At 43.7% G+C, this 18597-nt stretch overlaps 1 protein-coding gene across 2 annotated transcripts in view; it reads right to left on the bottom strand.

The window, feature by feature from the left end:
* Nucleotides 1-18597, bottom strand: part of EPS15 (epidermal growth factor receptor pathway substrate 15) — a 1698287-nt gene that overhangs the window by 186084 nt on the left and 1493606 nt on the right. Inside the window, exon 22 of one of the 2 annotated variants that reach the window (XM_069642214.1) lies at nucleotides 1813-1889. In XM_069642214.1, coding sequence (XP_069498315.1) covers nucleotides 1813-1889 — 77 coding nt within the window. Of the gene's footprint in view, nucleotides 1-1812; nucleotides 1893-18597 lie in introns of both variants that reach the window. The other variant, XM_069642213.1, reaches the window with a different exon arrangement.

Below are 18597 nucleotides of genomic sequence, written 5' to 3'. Positions count from 1 at the left end.
GCAAGGCCAAAGCATAGCTGGCCATATCCCAGCAAGGCCATTGATCCAGAAATCCCACTAAAATCCCAATAACTAGGGGAAAAAGCTGTGGACCCTTTTGGGAGCATCCTGTGACCAGAACAGCTTTTTGTCCACTACCTGCATGCCCGCCGTACCCTTGCCATCCAGTGACCAGACTTGCCCAGCTGTATGCTGTGAGGAGCGCCCGCCGTGTTGTGACCAGAGTTTTTTGTCCAGAACCCGCTTCACTGTCCCAAATCCCAAACTCAAGAGCGGAGTGCGAGTATTTCCCTAACACATAGCCTATCCCATATTGACCCTTTTTCTTTGTCCTACTTGCCAAGTAATTCTATCCATACCCTGATAACTTATTTAAGACTGTTGGAATTCTTTGTGCACCCTGACCTTGATCTCCAAGTTTTAGCGCCACTTTTCTCTTAATTTCTGTCTTGCATAGATCATAAGTCCTTTGCAATATTTTGAAAAAATACATTATTTTCCATAAAGAAAAGGGGTACACTGCGTGAAGGGTTACAACTGCAGCGTAACTTTTATATTCACGAGCAGCTTTCCTCTTTTCTAGCCATTAAATCTAGGGTAAGTGAAATTTGTCTTTTCTTTAAAACCAATTTTCTCTCCTTAATTGCTTTATTGTACCAAAACCGAACATCCTTTCACCTTGAAAATCTCATCCAATTATCCAACTATAGTCACTCTTTCACTTCTATATTGTCCCTGTGATGTGCATCTATCACTCAGCCTAAACACCACATTCCAAATCTATGTATTTCACCCGTTTCATTTTTTAAACCGTTTTGACATTTAAAACTGCAAATGTGTAAATTGCAACTTTTCAACGTGTGAATTTGGCTGCATTGTGTTTTCATTTCAAGTGTTTTTTTTAACTGTATGCCTTTTGTGATACCTTACCTTATAGTTGTCAGTGATATAACATCCCAGATACTGTGATAAAACATATGTACATCATTATTTAAACACACACATAATTATTTGTCAAAATCTGAGTGTCATTTATGCCATTGCAAAGGGTTTTAAAATACTCTTATTTTTTGAGGGAAGGTCGGATTTTGATTCGGTTTGCTGCCTCATATCCCTGATTACCTGCGTCTTCTTTCTATCCACTCAGAATTCGATTGTTTGGGGTCTGAGGGAACATTCCAGGAGGAAATCCTAACTCGGGTGCTATCTATCCTAATTGAAAAAGAGCTCCTACTCATTTGTGCTTCGGATATGTTCTTGTAGAAGGTTAACCACGTGTATTTCAGTAGTTCTCATTGTAATTACTACTCCATTGGTGATTGCTGCCCAATATAAAAATTGTGTAATTTCCTTTGAAATTAAAATAAATAAATATTGTTTTCCCACCAACCGGCCTGGCTCATGATCCATTGTGACCCGGTGTATTTGTAAAAGGGGGTGCGAGACGGGTTTGGTATCGGCTCAATTGGAATTCGTAGAAAATAAAGAGAACGGATTCTAACTGAGCGCTACATCCTAGGCTAAGGGCAAGAGTCCTGATCCGGTGTGTGACGCCCGGGTAGAATCCTTCACACAATAAAGTAACTAAAAACATGCTATATTAACTCAGTCTAAAGCATAGTCTCTCAACATAGAGGACAAGGGCGATAAGAGTACAAAGCCGTTAATTTTACACTACACACAAATCCGTTTGCAAGACTGTACATTTTGACCATTGGAAGAAAAGCCGAATAGTAACTGGAAGCTGTAGGTATTATTTCTGCCGTTTAACAGTATTTCCTAAGCTCATTAACGTTTATCATTTTGGATTACCTTTGACAATGTTCCGAAGTCAGCAAAACCACTTCCGAATGATTCATTTCCGAAGAAAGAGGCAAATGGGTCATCAGCTGCTGAAATAGTCAAACAAAATAGAGCATCATAGATACGAGACCGAAGGTAAAGATAACATCAGAAAAGAAAAATGATACTGCGCGATGTTTGCTGAAAGTAACATTTTGTAGCATGAAACCAATTGGAAAGATGAAAAAGACCTTTATTTAAAGTGAAAAAGGCAGAAGAATTTAAAAACTGCCTTACCATATTCAACAGCAAAATGCTTAAAGGTTTCAGAATGTATAATCTACTTCCATGGAGCTACAGTAAACAAACTGTTAAAATGTCACAGGAAAGTTGCAGGACTGACACATATATTGTTCAAAAGAAAGGTTTCATTGTCGGAGTACAGTGGTCGAAGACTTACTGGTTGAAGGACACTGGTTTTTAAAACCTATGGAGGACGCTGACTGCAAACTGCTTCGGACCTCCAGGCCCAAAGGCAATTGATGGGTTGAGAAATAATACCTAGTGAACTCCTAAGACACTCCATCATTGCGGGATGCTGAGCAGATTCCTTATGCTTGTCTATGTAAGGACAGTTTTTCTCAAGTCCTACTCAGACTTCATAAAACCATATCTAACGCAGTACATCAGCTCCACTATTAGTATAAGGCTGTACCACCTAAGAATGCTTTGGTAGCATGGACAGAGCAGCCAGGCTTATCCAAGGAGGGAGAGAGGGCTGTAGCTTGGCACAAAGAAATGGTAGCCTACATATGGTCCAAAGAAACCCTGAAACACTATGTATGTATTGTAAAAATAAAGGGTTTATTTAAATACAAGCAGAACCATATAAATCTTGGGGAAATAAGTACTGTAACATATCATATAAGGGATATATTATTCACTGTAATCTTATTTCTGGTACATGATCTGCATAGCCTGACATCTAGTGGAAGTCGCTGATTATTACAAGATTTGTTTTCGGAACTCAGAAAACAGACGTCGACAGGGTGTGATTAGTAATACTATCCCTAGTGTGACGTGTACTGTACCCATGGTCCTTCACGCGTTGAGGTCCCTCAGATTGTTTGTTTCTGACATGAGGTTGCATGTAGTATAGCGGGAGTACAAATGTTGTAAAGCAGCAACAGTGATAACACAGAAAACATCTATGCGCCTTCTACTGCAGTAGGGGATGAAGGGTGGGCGCATGTGAATCAAAGCAGATCCAAGCAACGGATATAAGATTACGGTGAGTAAAGTATCCCCCCTGCAGCTTGTGGATCTGCTTAGATCACATGTTCTGCACAGATTAGCAAACAGTATCTGGAGAAGGAGGTGGGAAGTTAGAAGGTACAGCGGCAAAGATGTTTTAGAACCGCTTGTTCTACCTGTGAATCTGCTTTAGAATGTGCATCAATGCAGTAATGCTGTGTGAACGTATGGATGGAACTCCATGTAGCAGCCTTGCAGATGGCGTCTAGAGGGCCGTTTGCAATGAAAGCTAAGGTAGCCCCTTTACCTCTGCCAGAGTGTGCCCTTGAGGTAAAAGTTAGAACCTTTTTGGATAGTGAATAGCAGAGATGTATGCATTTGACTATTCACCTGGAGATGGCGTCTTCTGATATGAGATCTCTCTCTCTACCAGGCGCTATGGAAACAAAGAGTTGGTTTGTTTTCCTAAGGGCTTTTGTTTTGTTCACAAAGTACATGCTCCCCCCCCCCCATCAAGTGTATGGAAGTTCTAAGGATTGATTTACATGGAACTTTGATCATTTCAGGTGAAAACCTAGGATGTGTTCGGAGGATAACCTTGTCCTTGTGTATGATGAAAAAGTGGTCTTGTACAGACAAAGCGTGTAGCTCACATAGTCAACTTTTGGAGGTGATAGCTACCAGGAATGCCGTTTTATAGGTAGGATGCTTTAGGCTGGCCTTGTGCATAAGCTTGAAGGGTGGTCCCATGAGCTTGGAGAGCACAACACTGAGATCCAACCCGGGGGAAGGTTGGAAATTGGGGGGTAAAGCCTCTTTACCCCTTCCATGAACACCTTAATGACAGGGACTTTCCACCAGGACACCTTGTTCTGTGAAGTGGTGTAAGCCAAAAGGGCCGCCAGATGCAACCTTTAAGGAAATTAATACTAGGCCTGAGTCTAGTAAGTTAAGCATGTAGTGTAGAATGTTAGCTGGAGAAGATTCTAATGGAGTTAGTGATTGTGATGTGCATCATATCACAAATATTTTCCACTTATTAAAATAACAGTGCCTGGTGTTTGGTTTTCGTGCCTCTGAGGATTGCCATACACCTTTGTGAAGGTTTAAGTGGCCAAACTCTATGACTTTAGGAGCCAAGCTGCCAAGTTCATCGATTGTGAGCGTGGGTGGAGGGGTGCCCCCTTGTGTTGTGGTCAACATGTTGTACGGGTACGGGAGCTTGATTGAGTCGCACATCACCAGCTTGAGCAGATGTGGAAACCAAGGTTGTCTCGCCCACATAGGAGCAACCAGGATCAGTGTTACTTGTTCCCGGTACATCTTGTGCACTATCCTGTGGAAGAGTAATGTTGGGGGAAAATCGTAGGTAAATCTCCCTGACCAGATCATCCACAGGGCGTTCCCCCTGGACCCTGGCTGAGGAAACCTGGAGGCGAAGTCTAGGCATTGTGTGTTTTGCTTTGTGGCAAACAAATCTAAAGGGGGGTGACCCCAAAGTGAGAATATTGTGTCTAGAATATCTCTGTTGAGTTACCACTAATGTGTTCTTCCGGTAGAGGTTATCTGCTTAGAGTGTCTGCAAGAGAACCAAGTTCCTCTGAAATGTGTTGAGATGTTAGGAACATGTTCTGCTTGAGTGCCCACTTCCATATTCTTTGAGATAGCTTGGACAGACTTAGAGAGTGTGTACTGTAATGGGCCAAAACCCAAAAAGGCCCGTAAAACCGCACCTGGGCGACATTCGATCAGTTGTGGGTCAATCGACGCTGTGGGTGTTCATCAGGAGCAGTTGAGTGGATAAGCAGCCGTGCAACAATGCAACCAATAAAGGAAAGGAAGAAATTCTACCATTTTAACTTTAGTAAATCAAAGGCATAAGCCTAGAAGAGAACTCTGCATTTGCGATCGACTTTGATGGCGGAAAAAAACTATCTGAGGGACCTCAACGTGTGAAGGACCATGGGTACAGTCCACGTCACACCAGGGATAGTATTACTAATCACGCCCTGTCAGTCATGCAGTGAAACTTAGTTATGAAGTCACATAATAAACCAACCATGTTACAGGTATACTCATTGCAACATTACTTTTTAGAACTCAGTTCAGAGCTATTAAATCAACTTGTATACTTTCAATGATAAGTATGAACACTCAATAACCATTTCAGAATGCACTAAGCAAATCAAGGAACGCAAAAACCCAGTTATGCTTTAAGAAAGGCACAATGTATTTCAAGGTTTGTAATTTACTGTGTGATTATTTTTGAAGTGCTCTAAGCAGTTCCAGGGAGCGCACAACCCTGCGTAACAAGTTTAGAAGAACAGCAGCTGTTCAAGGTAAGTAAAGAACCAAATATTTTGGTTATGCTGGGACCCATTCTTTTCTCTCTCTATACCTCCCTTCTCTCCCCAGTCATTTCTTCTTTCGGCATTTCCCACCACTTCTACGCTGATGACACCCAACTCTTTCTTTCCTTCTCTTCCTTCACATCTGACCTCCACCTCACTCTTTCTTCCGGCCTCACGGCCATAAAAGATTAGATGTCATCCCACTTTCTTTCCCTCAATACTGACAAGACTGAGGTGCTTTTCTTCCCTCCTAACACTCTCTCTCCTTTTCCCCCTCCACTTTCCACCTTCCAACCTCCCCATATCTTCCCATGCTCGCAATCTCGGCCTCCACCTCGAATTCTCTCTCTCCTTCTCCAACCACATCTCTCTAACCTCTCGCGCCTGTCGCCACCACCTCTATAACATCTGCAAGATCTGCTCCTCTCTCACAATCCATGCTTCCAAACTCATAATCTCCTCCCTTATTTTCTCCCACCTCTTCTACTGCTCCTCTCTCCTCTTTGGACTCCCTCTCTCTCACCTAACTCCCCTAATATCCATCTACCACTCCTCTATCCGTACTCTATTTCTCCTCGAGACGCTATTTCTTCCTCTCTCTCAACTTGACTGGCTTCCCTTCCTCTCACAACTGAAATTTCAATTCCTCTGTCTTGTCTACAAATCTCTCCATGACCTGGCGCACCCCTACCTTTCCTCCCTCCTCTTATTTTACTCCCCCCTCCTGCTCTCTCCGCTCAGCAAACCTCTACCTCCTCACTGTACCCCCAGCCCCATGTGCCGCCTCACCCTTCCACTCCTTCCTACTCTTGGCCCCCCCCTACACTGGAACTCCCCCCGCTCTCCATCCGCTTCACCCCTACCTACTCATCCTTCAGCCACTCCCTGAAAGCCGATCTTCTTCACTCCCCTCCCCGACTTCCCTTCCCTACTCCTCCCACCCTTGCCCGCCTCTTTTCCCCCCATCCTTTCTCCTTCCCCTCTGACCTTAATTTGGTAACAAATACTACTTAAGGCAATGAGGATACCAGATCACTCCCCCGTCCCTTCCCCTCCCTCCCCCTACCTCAAATCCTACACTGTAACTCCCTTCACCTACCCCCTCCTCTACCCTTCCTCCCTTGTAAATAGTTCTACTTATTGTTCTAATGACCTGTTCATGTTTGTAAATATGCTTCTCTCACTTTTGTACCTGTTATATTGTAAAACGCTTTGGCTTAAAGCGCTATATAAATTCCATAAACATATTTTTCAGAAGTGCTACAAGTAGCTCAAAGACTATCTGTATAAAGAAGACCAGGGAAAGCAAAACCCAAGGATACACTTTAAGAAAAGCACAATGTTATTCAATGTAGGTAAAACTCTATTGGTAAGCTTTTACACTCTTTCAGTTGAGAATACAATACCAATGCTTATTACTTTTCAGAAGGGTGGAAACACCATTCAAACTTCTACAATTTTTAAAGGGGCAGAATTCAACTCGAAGTTAGCATAAACCTAATGACACTTTGCAACTTCTTCTTACACAGATATACAGTTACCACATAGAACCCAATATCAGTACGTTCATATAGAGGAGGGACGAGCACAATGGATATCACCTCAAATCAGAAATCTCTGGAGGACCACCCTGGTATCCCTCACAACTTTACCTTCTCTTTGGAGAAAACCAAATAGGGAGGTTTAACAGATAACACCTGTATCTCACTCATCTAGCAGGACCAGGAAAATCACCATAAGGGGGAGTAATCTAATAGAACATGAATGCAGATGCTCAAACGGAGCTCCCATAAGGACTATCAAAACTAAATTCAAATCCCACGCCGAAACCACAAACTGTCATGGAGTAAAATGGTCAAACAATCCCATAAGCACGCTGGGGATTGTGAAGACCGAGCAGTGTTCCAAGCACATCTCAAAAACTAAAATAGCGGCGAGGTAAACCCTTTACAGTGCCAATCTGCAGACTCGACTGGGCAAAAGACAGCAAAAATACCTTCTGATCCCTCTCCCATCTGCATTCATAAATAGTCTTCGTTGCGGGTCTCAGAGCTGATAGAAGTATATCAAGGACGTCTGTCAAGTCCCACACACATTTTCTCAGTTTCAGTAGCCAAGCATGAAGGTTCAAGACTGCTTAGGTTCGGATGGACAAGTTCCTCCGATTGGGAGAGCAGTTCCACTCTCCCCAGAGATGCCAGGGAGGGCAGATGGCCATGTCAAGCAACTCTGATACTATGTTCCCCAGGCCCAGTCTGGGGTGATCAGAATCAATGAAAACCTGAAAAGGTAAAGCCTCCTGAGAACCAAAGGAATGACTGATTGATTGGCGGAAAAGCATAAAGAAGGTTGAAAGACCACTTAACAGCCGCACGTCCCACAGAGCTACCAGTCAAGGAAATTCCCAGGAGCAGAACAACTTTCACTTCCTGTTTAAACTGGAACCGAAGACATCCACTTTAGGAGTCCCCAAATGACAGAGCACCTCCTCCTGAACTTCCTGATAGAGCACCCACTCATGAGAGGCTGATGTCTATCATGATATTTCTCTCTTTCAGCAAGATGGGCGGCCTTCAGAGAGACGCTGATCTCCAAAGCCCAATATCACAGTTGCATTGATACACTGCATAGTGGCAAAGACCCCGACCACCTCATTTCTTGAGGTAAGGTATGAATGTAAGATTGCAACCAGGGCCAGCCTGATTGCTCTCAGCACCAGCAAGCTGATGTGCTACCGAGGCTGAGGTAGACCACAGTCTGCTCACTGTCACGTCCGATTTATGAGCACTGCAACCTATCAAGGAAGTATTCGTGACTATCGTCACCTGAGGCTAGGGTTGAGGGAACGCATGTTTCAGAAAGTTTCAGAGATCACCATGCAAAGTCTTGAGCTACTCGACTTGATACCTGAACAAGATCTGACATGTGTACCTGAAACTACGACTACTGGCAACAGAGTATCCACTGAAGCAAACTCATGTGTAGACGAGCGTCAGGGACCACCAGAATGCAGGAGGCCATGAGACCCAGCAGACTCACGAAAGCTGAGGCAGAAACGTTTACTTTGATCCGAGGAACATGTACAATCCGAGATGTTTGCCACTGGGTCCACTGGCAGAAAGGCTCTTCCCATGCTAGTTTACAAGATCACTCTGATAAATCATTGGGAATAGGACTGCAAAGGTTACCGGTCATTTGGTCGAAAATAAAAAGGCCAACAGGACAACTGGTCGACACAATTTGGTCGAAAGACAAATGGTCGAATTTTTTTTTGGGGGGGTCCCTCCTATACCCCTTTTTTTTTGCTTAAAAACCCTTTTTTTCCTAAACGAAAACCTGAAAAATATATATAAAAATAAAAAAAATATTTGACCATTTGTCTTTCGACCAAATTGTGTCGACCATTTGTCTGTCGACCAAATGACCGGACAGCGACTGCAAAACATGGGACTTTTTGAAGTTCAGGGAAAAGTCCAAGATGTGCAACTGGATGCACGTGCAGAAAAAATGTGCCGGCTGGTCTGGGGAGCAAGTCTTACCTCCTTAGATTCAGCACTACCACTGCAGCTTGGTGAAAATACCGGGTGCCGAAGGAGGCAGAGCGGCAGGACTCTGAGCTGGTAGTGATGCTAGCCCACAATGAACCTCAGGTACCTCCTATGCTTTAGTTGATCTGTGGCCAGCTCTTGGACGTCCTCACCTTTCCCGTTAAAATTCCTGCAGGAACCTGCTCTCTGGAAATCAAAGGTTCCAAACCAAACAGGATCTGTTCTCCCTCTTCCTCATAGATCTGGTACATCTTTGGCAAACTGGTTCAAAGGGAGAGGGGCATAATACAAGGCCAATACCAAATGACACTAGTGAAGAAGTCTGAACTGGCATGAGGCCTCGACACTGGATGGCTGAGTCGATCTGCACCGAGAGATTTAGTCACCCTTGGGGTCCACGGCCAAGCCTGTATGAGAGCGGGAGAGTTGCCTTGCACGTACTGTGAGGAACCTGAGGGCGTCCTCACTTCTCCCCTGGATCCTCCTCTCAGGTGGCCAGGGAAAGGCATCGCTTTTGGATCCCAACCATGGGGGTGGATATATGAGGGAAGATCACCTGGGTGGAGGGAATTTAGGGAGTGGGGAGACGACATCCTTAGGTGAGACATGGTATCCACCCCCATTCCCTTTTCAGAATGGACCTGCTATCCCTCATGTCTTTGTAGGCTGGTAGCCCTTTCCCTCTCCCCTACACAATGTCCTCCAGAAACACCACCTCAACACTGGGACGAGGAAGAGACCAACTAGGAGGACGCATCTTCATTTGTTTGAGATAGACTCATATCAGCCTCATATTGTTAATATAGAGACATATCAGCCAAGTACCAAGAAGAGAAGACAACAGTTCTGCACACTTCCTTTAATGCAAACCTCCCCAAACACCACTCTGGTACTGGGACGAAGAAGAGGGCTGTGGAGGATTTCAGATGGAATAGCCAGGCATGTCCCGTTAATGAGTATTACTATCAGGCAATTCAACTGAATGACCCTCATCTGTGGTCATGTAACAAGCCTAATGGATATAAAAAAGCAGGCTGCATGAGGGGAGAGAGAGCAGGCAAGAGCATGGAGCCGGCTGGAGCAAAGCAGACTGGAGAGAGGAGTACTGGGGAGACAGGAGCGGGAGACACGGGGTGCTGGAAGCCACGTCGAGCAAGGAAAAGGGAAACCTGGGCCATGGCCGGCCAAGGGAGGATCTGGTCTGGGAGTCCTGCACGCCCTCGTGTCAGGTGCAAGCAGTAGGAGCTGTGGGGTGCCAAAGCACTCCAGTTGCTGCAGGCCTCCAGGAGAGAGAGCAGTGCCCCTGCTGACCTCCGTGAGGGAAGAGCAGAGGTATTGGAAGCTGAAGCAGAACAAGGAATGGACATTTTTTAATCAGATGATTTTAAATACCGAACAAACTTAGAGACATTATAAACATTTCTGAATGCCGCACAGAGCAAAACAAAGTTATGATAATTTCTGAATGGAATGAAATCTTACTGAATACATTGTGAGTCAAGCTGAATTTTTTAGACAAGATGCGTCTAACTCTGTCAAGACGGGAAAAATCCAAAACGTGGCAGAGGTCAAGGCAAGCCAAGAGGAAGAGGAAAAGGACAAATTACGAAAAGGACTCGCCGAGGCCGGCGTGGGAAACGGCTCAGGTGTAAATCAGGAGAGCAGATCAACGCGCTCTGGATCCAAAATATAACTATTGATCCCATGAAGCTGTGTCAAATCATTAATCTGTCCTCCCATGTACTTACTAAGCCTCAATCCTCGGTTCTCTCCCTTGGACTCAATTTTTGCCCCACTAAGGTAAGATAAGGTAAGGTAAGATAAAGCTCAAGAAATTCTTCAGCACAAATCCGATGGTCGTCAAGCCCTCTGTCCCTCGTACTGGTTATACTGACCTTCTCATTTCGGACATTCCATTGCTCATGGATCTAGCTTGTCTGGAAGACACCCAATTTGATCCGACTGATGTTGACTTTATGGACTTTGATATTAATCCCAATTGGGACATACACACTAGGCTCAAGAACAAGTCCAAATTCAATCCTCAGTTTCCCGTGGGTGGCTGTATTGAAGCGTTTTATGATTTGTGTGTCAATGATCTAAGGAAATTACGGACCAGCAATGTCAATGTTAAACATAATCTTACTGCCATACAACTTCAGGCCATAGGCGAGCTGCAAAATTTGCCTAACATTGTCATTAAGCAGGCCGATAAGGGGTATAATATTGTGATCCAGGACAGAGTCAATTATGTTTCTGAGGCCAATCTTCAACTAAGGGACAGACTGTGTTATGCCAAACTACTAAAAAATCCTTTTTTGGATATACAGTCAGAGCTCAATATTCTATGCACTAAATGGGCTGACAATGGCCTCATTGAAGAGGATCTAGTTAAATTTCTTGTTCCCCTCTGGCATACCATACCCACTATCTATTTTTTACCTAAAAAACACAAATCCCTCACCCATCCACCTGGGAGACCTATTGTCACACTTTGCGGATCCCTCCTTGAGCATTTGGCACAATTCGTCGATGAGACTGTTTCCTTTTGTTTCAGTTTTGCCGTCTCATTTGCGGGACACTAAGGACTTTTTGCAACATGTCACTGAGACTCCTTGGGAGGGGGATTTCCTTCTCGCCACCCTTGATGTTGTATCCCTATATACATCTATTGACCATCAAGTGGGAATGGGAGCCTGCAAATACTTCCTGGAGACACGCTCATTAAACTACCACGGTCATAGTTCTATGATCTTGGAGATGTTGTTCTTTTGCCTTACCAATAATGTCTTTTTGTTCGATGGTGCCTTTTATCGACAAGTTAGGGGAACTGCCATGGGCAGTACCTTCGTCCCATCGTATGCCAATCTGACGGTGGGGTGGTGGGAGGCTACATTCTTAAGTGACCTTCTTGTGTCCAGTTTTCCCACCCACACTGTCGCCAGGTGGCGCTACATCGACGATGTATTTGTAATTTGGAAGGGTACTGAAACTGATTGGCAACAGTTTGTGAAAAGTATCAATACTAATATATCAAATTTACGATTTACAGAATACCACAGTACCACTGAGATTATCTATCTTGATGTAGTGGTAAATCTAGATAGATCTGGCTTTCACACAACCTTGTACAAAAAGCCCTCCAATACCGGTCTACCCTTACATGCCACCAGCTGCCACCCTGTATCATGTAAAAAAAAGCATCCCTTACGGTGAATTCATTAGTTATCGCAGGAACTGCACCGACTTGGCATCATTCGACCACCATTGTGCCTTAGCAGCCACTGACTTTCTGCAACAAGGCTATTCCAAAAGAACCATCGAAATGGCGTACACCAAAGCCCGTGGACTTCGTAGGGACACACTATTGTAGGGTGCCAAATCTGGCAAGACTACTACTGACGATGAACCTAGACTCATTGTCTCTTTTGACAATGCTACCAATAATGTTCGTAGGATCATCGAACGGCATTGGCGTGTCCTTATTTTAGACAAAGATCTATGCTCTTTATTGTCTAAACGTCCCACTATTACTTATCAGAGAGTTCCCTCACTCAGAGACAAGCTTGTTTCCAGCTTTTTGTCACCCATTCATCAAAGCCCTTCCTTTGCCAATTGGCTGGCGGTCTCCCCCATTGGTTTTACGAAATGTTCCAAATGTAAAGCATGTGCCCATGCCACTTCTTGCAAATCTTTTTTACATCCAGTCACTAAATGTAATCAAATTATTAATTTTTCTATCAATTGTGACACTGCCTTTGTAGTTTATGTTCTCTCATGTCCCTGCATGAAGTGATACGTCGGGAGCACTGCTTGCAGGCTCAAACTTAGGATTCTCCAGCATCTCAGGGCGATTAAAAATTCAGATCCCGCGTACCCCTTGGCCAAACACTTCCGACAGGAACATGAGAATGACTCTGATCTGCTCAGGTTTTTTGCAGTGGCACACATTCCCATTCATCCAAGGGGTGGAGACTGTGTCTTAAAGTTAAGGCAATTGGAAACTCGTTTTATCTTGGACTTTGATACTAAGTCTCCTAATGGACAGAATATCGATGAGGAGCTCTACATGTTTCTGGGCACTTAAGACTGGCTGTTTTGCCCCTTTCCTGATATGCTCTCCCCTTTTTTTGCTCTGTTAGAACTTGATCTCTTTTTGTTTCAGGTATCCTCCGAGGGCATTCTTCTCTATCTTTTGTATCCTTGGCCTGTATTGGATTATTTTACACCTTATTTAACTGGTGTTCTGTCTTTTTTGTTGTAGACTTATTTTTGTCTAATGCTCTAGCTGTTGCAGCACGTCTCTCTCGGACCTGAGCTCTCCATTCCTTTTTTTCTTTCCACAATCTTTCGTGCAGTCCTTTTTGCTTTTCTAAATTCTTTTTCTTTCCACCTCTGTTTCATGCTGTTACACAGTTGCTCCCCCTTGATTTGTACACTTTTATTTATAATTGTTACATTTCTCGTTGTATATCTGTTATCTTTTACTTTTCCCGTCTATGTTATAATTACGACCTGTCACTGTGTACATTTCCTCCTCTTCTTTTTCCAGTTGGCTAGCCATGGACCATCGACTTTATATATGTCAATGTTACTATTCTGTTTTTGCAAGTTTGTACATTCTGAGGTTGCTATATATTGTTTTAGAATGATGATACTTTGCAATTTTGCTCCCAATGATTTTAACATTCCGGTCTGGTACATTTGCACATTATTATGCTGCTATGCACTTGCACTTTATTCCAATTTTTTATGCCGCCAGAATGTTGCATCATGTTATTTGTTACCTTTTATATTTATATATTGCAAACTTGCTTTCGCACATTGTGCTCCATCGTGCTCCACTATGTTGCTGCTATTATTGCCCGCACTTGCACTTTATTCTATCTTCAGAATGTTATATTTCTGCATTTTTTTGCATCCATCAGAATGTTGTAATTTTTGGCAATATTTGCACATATGGGCATCGTCCATTTGGTCATGCATTTTTGCACATTACGCTGCTGCTACATTCGCTTGCACTTGCACTTTACTACGTCCTGTTGGTATTAGTCCATTTTTACTATGTCCAGCCATGGCATACAGATTTCGATATGGAATCTCTGGAATATGGGGTTACGCTATGATCTGGTCCATCGTCATGGATGGGGTTTGTTTATTGTAGGGGTTAACTTCATTTATTCAACTGTGTATACTTATACTTTTTATCTTGTTAATTTTCTAATTGTGTTTTTATTGTAAATCACATTGGTGGAATTATGAAGCCTTGGGTATTGGTGCACCCCAATGGGTGCTCTGGTCAATATGTTTTGGACACTTTGTCCTTACTGGCCTTTCTTTCCTTGTCCACCTTTGTGTTTTATTATCCACATCGCTGGCCTTCCTTGTTTTTCATTCCATCATGGCCGCCTCCCATTGCATCGTTCCAAGCACCCATTTGGCTTCATTGAAACTGCAAAAGGACTGTATCTATCCAACTACTAATGTCCTCAGGTCCGCTGTTTCCTCACGTGATCAAGCACTCAGTTGAGTGTGAAACATGTTGTGTGTGGGTTGCGCTTACGGGCTTCGTGCCTCTGTTTTTTCCACTGCCTCCAGCCGTAAATCTGTTTTAATCATGTCTCTTTATCTTGTATGACATATTAAATCTTTTGGACCCTTATTTTGGTGTGAGCTGTGCATCTTTTTTCATGACTATGGCCCTCTAATCGGCCGCAGAGAGTGCGGTTCATTTTTCCTCTATTTCTCTTATACATTGTGAGACATAAGCATTTCTGAATGCCGTACAGAGCAAAAGCAAGTTATGAGCATTTCTAAATGGAATGAAAGCAAGGTGGTACAATTGGCAGATACCACGGAATTGTTTGAGACGCAAGTGTTGGCAAAGCCAATAGAATCAGAGAAGAACAAGTATTAAGCTGAAAGTATACAAGGTTAAGAGAAAACCTGTATTGGCAAGAGCCAGAAGAATAGATAAAGTGCAACAGAGTGAATAGTGGCCAATCAAGCCATGACAAGGTGTTGGAAGAGTGTAATCCTGATGAAAAGAACAAACTTCACTATCAAAGAAAAGCAGAGCACATTTGTTGATGGAAAGTAGATAAGGGGCATCGGTTGCGTGACCTGTAATGGGTGGACCGTGTGGTCCAGCAACTGCACCTAGACCAAGTGGCCCCCTTTATGGAAAAAGCCAGTGAAAGTAACCATAAAGAAGCTTGTCTTTTGCAACGGTTGCTTAAGTGATTTTGAAGTCAAGAAACATAACTAGTTAAGTGAACCAGTGAAAAGTACTGATGACAAAAGAGCTGGGAAGTGTGCCAAGCAATAGTGTTTTTTTTTTTTAAGATTGAAGGTTTGAACTCTCGGGGAAGGGAACCCCGATACCTGGTGAACTGTGTTGAACTTGAGGGAGGGGAAGCCGATTACAAGCCAAGAGCTGAAATAAGTTCTGAACTTGCACACTATTCTTTTTGATGCTGACATCCCTATGCATTGTATGCAGTTAAATGTGAGGTAAAGTATAGGTTTGGGACACAGACTGACTTTTGATTTGGACTTCCTGACGCAGACTATCCTTTGTTTTCTTTAGGTAGGGAAATCCCACCTTAGCATTGGGCAAGTAAGGCCTTACTCCATCCTGACATTTAAGATAATACTTTCGAGTACAAATTTGAATCTGTTCTCTAGGTCTACTTCATGATGCCTTCACAGTACACTGCTGGTACCAGAAGACGCTGTTGGTTCCATCGGTGTTGGAGGCACCATCTGCGCCCAGGTCATAGCTGCCTGTACCTTCTTGAAGATGTAGAGCATCTTCAAGTGAAATTTCTCCCAATCTTTTTGGAGTGGAGAGTTGTGTGGGAAAAGCTACCAAAGCTGCTGCTTCCTACAAACCCTGGAGCAGTGACTTTCTTGGGAAGAAGAATAATGCCAGCATGAAGATCAGCTTGCTGAAGGAGACCATTGGCAGTACCTTATCTCCTCTTCCTGGCGCAGAGCAAAATTTGTTCGAATCAGTGTTACCCTCCGCACAAACACAAACAGGACTGGAGGACTTCACGCTCACCCTTGAGGCGAAGATCAACACGCCCTTTCCCTAAGGGCATTTGGTTGCAAGACTGGCACGACCCCCAATCGTGGGTGTTGTGATCCACGCTCAAGCAGTACAGACAAATCCTGTGCAGATCCGATGACATGTGGCGGCTGCAATCAGCGCAAGATTTGATCCCTGAAGCCTTTCTTCGGTTTGGTACAGAATCAAAAAATATCAAACAAAAAAGAACGAGGAGTGAGTTCCTGAAGCGATAGAGTGCGCAGAAGAAAGGAACTGAGGTCACAGGGCATGGTGCCTCAATGTATATTAGCCTTGCAGTAATGTCCGCCACAGTGTGCGTAGCGGCGCTGGGTGGAGCTGAAGCAGCACAGTGCTGCCCTACCTGGTGGCGTAAATGTTTCTGAAGTTTAGCTGCGCTGCAGATAGCGATAGCACAGATGAGTACATGGGAGGAAGGAAACCATTTGAAAGTTAATTTATGCACTTTTTCCCATTTTTGTAGAACTTTCTATAAGCCACACTATTTCCACAATTATCCCCTCCATAGTTTCTTGCACACCTAACAATACATTGATATATATGAGCTTTGGGGATAGCAGGTATTTTAAAAGTTGCATAAGAGTAAGGCATCTTTTTGTTATTGCAAGCAATGGCCAGCTTAATTGATGGCATCATAACTTGATAAATTAAATTTTACTCAAGTGCTGATCATAGCATGCATCATAAGACACGAGTACGGCTGATGTGCAGCCTCAAAGCTCCCCTCTTTTGGTGGACGGGCATATTGGGACATTTCTTGAAGGAAAACATTTCACCATCCAGCCCTTCGATCAAGACTCCCTGCTAAGGTTTATATTTTCTTCCTTTCGGTTATTGCATGTCAAATTCTTGCTTGCTAAAGCAGGGTCATATTGAGACAGTCAATGCACCTCTTGGATGTCTTTTGAATAATTGTTATCCACACCCCAGTGGCATTCATAGGTGATAAATTATCTGGTCTACATGGAAACACTGTGGCCAGAAATGTTTGATACAGAGGAGAGGCGAGACCTTCACATTGAGGAGGTAAGAATTTTGGGACTAAATTGTATAATGATTTATAGAGCAGAGGTTGTATGAGAGCGTTTTGCATGCATCATTCACTCAAACTGCTCAGATTTTACAAAGAAACTAATTTCACATCATATTTGTTACCAACACTAGCAGAGCACAAATAAACTATGCCAAGACATCAGTTGAATTGTATCTAATGTTATGCAGATTCATTTGATCATGTTTAAGGGCATCAGAAAGGAATTTGGAGCATTCACAGGGAACCCTTAATTGGATGTCCATAAACAGAATGATGCATTGTTAGGCTTCGTCCAGGAAGGGCACGTTCAGATCAGGCACGGATGGGCCCTACTTCCTTTTCAAATGGAGACAGACATTTTATACAAGGTTACTGCACTGACAGTACAAGTACATGTCTCAAACTGTGAACCAGAGGATTTTTCAATGCAGCTTTAGTTGCTTCAAAATGAGGACCTCTTCTTCTTAGAGGATTTGGAACATGGGCATTCCTGAGCAGAGCGCACAGTGTCTGCTTGATCCTTATAGGGAGCAGAGGGTTACGAACCTCATTTGTAGGTGTTGCATTGACCAACAGAGGGGCTGGCTAGAGTCATTACCTGGCTTTCATCTAAAGACTGGCACTCAAATGGAGAAATTACCTTACTGTAACATTCCTTCTATGGATTCTTCTCCTGCAGATTCCTCATCATGATAGATATCCATCATCCAGCTCTGGATTGAAAACTTTTCGAAAGGGGGCGTAGTGGACCTTGACTCGGCTGATCCGTCTTGTCTGGCTCTCGATCGTCGGATCTGGACGTGATGTCAGGCGTCGAATATATGTCACTGCACCCCATGCTTCAGTTCCTCCCACTTTTTTCCCTGTGCGATTGAAGGCTGCAGAAGAAAAATCACAGGAGGAGGCTAACCAGCCGTTTAAACATTAACAAGGATATACCTCACCAGGGGGAACGCCCAATGTGTTTAGAAAAAAAAAATATTTTAATAGACCGAAACGGTCATGCCAGAGTCATCACCAGATGCCTTTTTGTTTAGACAGAAGTGACAACTCACATATTCCTGAGCGGGGATGGATGGGAGGGTCGATGAGGAATCTGCGGTAGAAGAATCCATCGAAAGAACATTAAGATAAGGTACTTTTCTCCTTCAATGGATTGCTTTTCTCCCGCAGATTCCTCATCATGATAAACTCCCCGAGTCATTAGGATAATGGAGGAGGGTAGAAGGATTTAAACCAGTTGATTCTGTAGAACCGCCCTACCAAATCTACCATCTGCTTTCCGTGCAATGTCCAAGGCATAGTGCTTGGTGAAGGTATGACCAAGTGGCCGCCCGGCAAATATCCTTAACAAGGGCCCCTCTCCGGAGGACTTTAGAGGCCGAGATCCCTCTGGTCGCATGGGCCTTGATGCCCTCTGGAAGCTCCTTACCTGCCGATTGGTAACACTGGGAAAAGCACAAGATAATCCACTGTGACAGGGTTTGTTTAGTGATGGCAAGGCCTTTTCTAAACAAAGAATGGGCTACAAACAAC

This window comes from Ambystoma mexicanum, chromosome 1q (genome assembly GCF_040938575.1).
Source record: "Ambystoma mexicanum isolate Mex_15411 chromosome 1q, UKY_AmexF1_1, whole genome shotgun sequence".
In the NCBI taxonomy this organism is placed as follows: Eukaryota; Metazoa; Chordata; class Amphibia; order Caudata; family Ambystomatidae; genus Ambystoma; species Ambystoma mexicanum.
The sequence above is the reverse complement of the archived record's forward strand: the minus strand, read 5'-3'. Positions and strand labels throughout refer to the sequence as shown.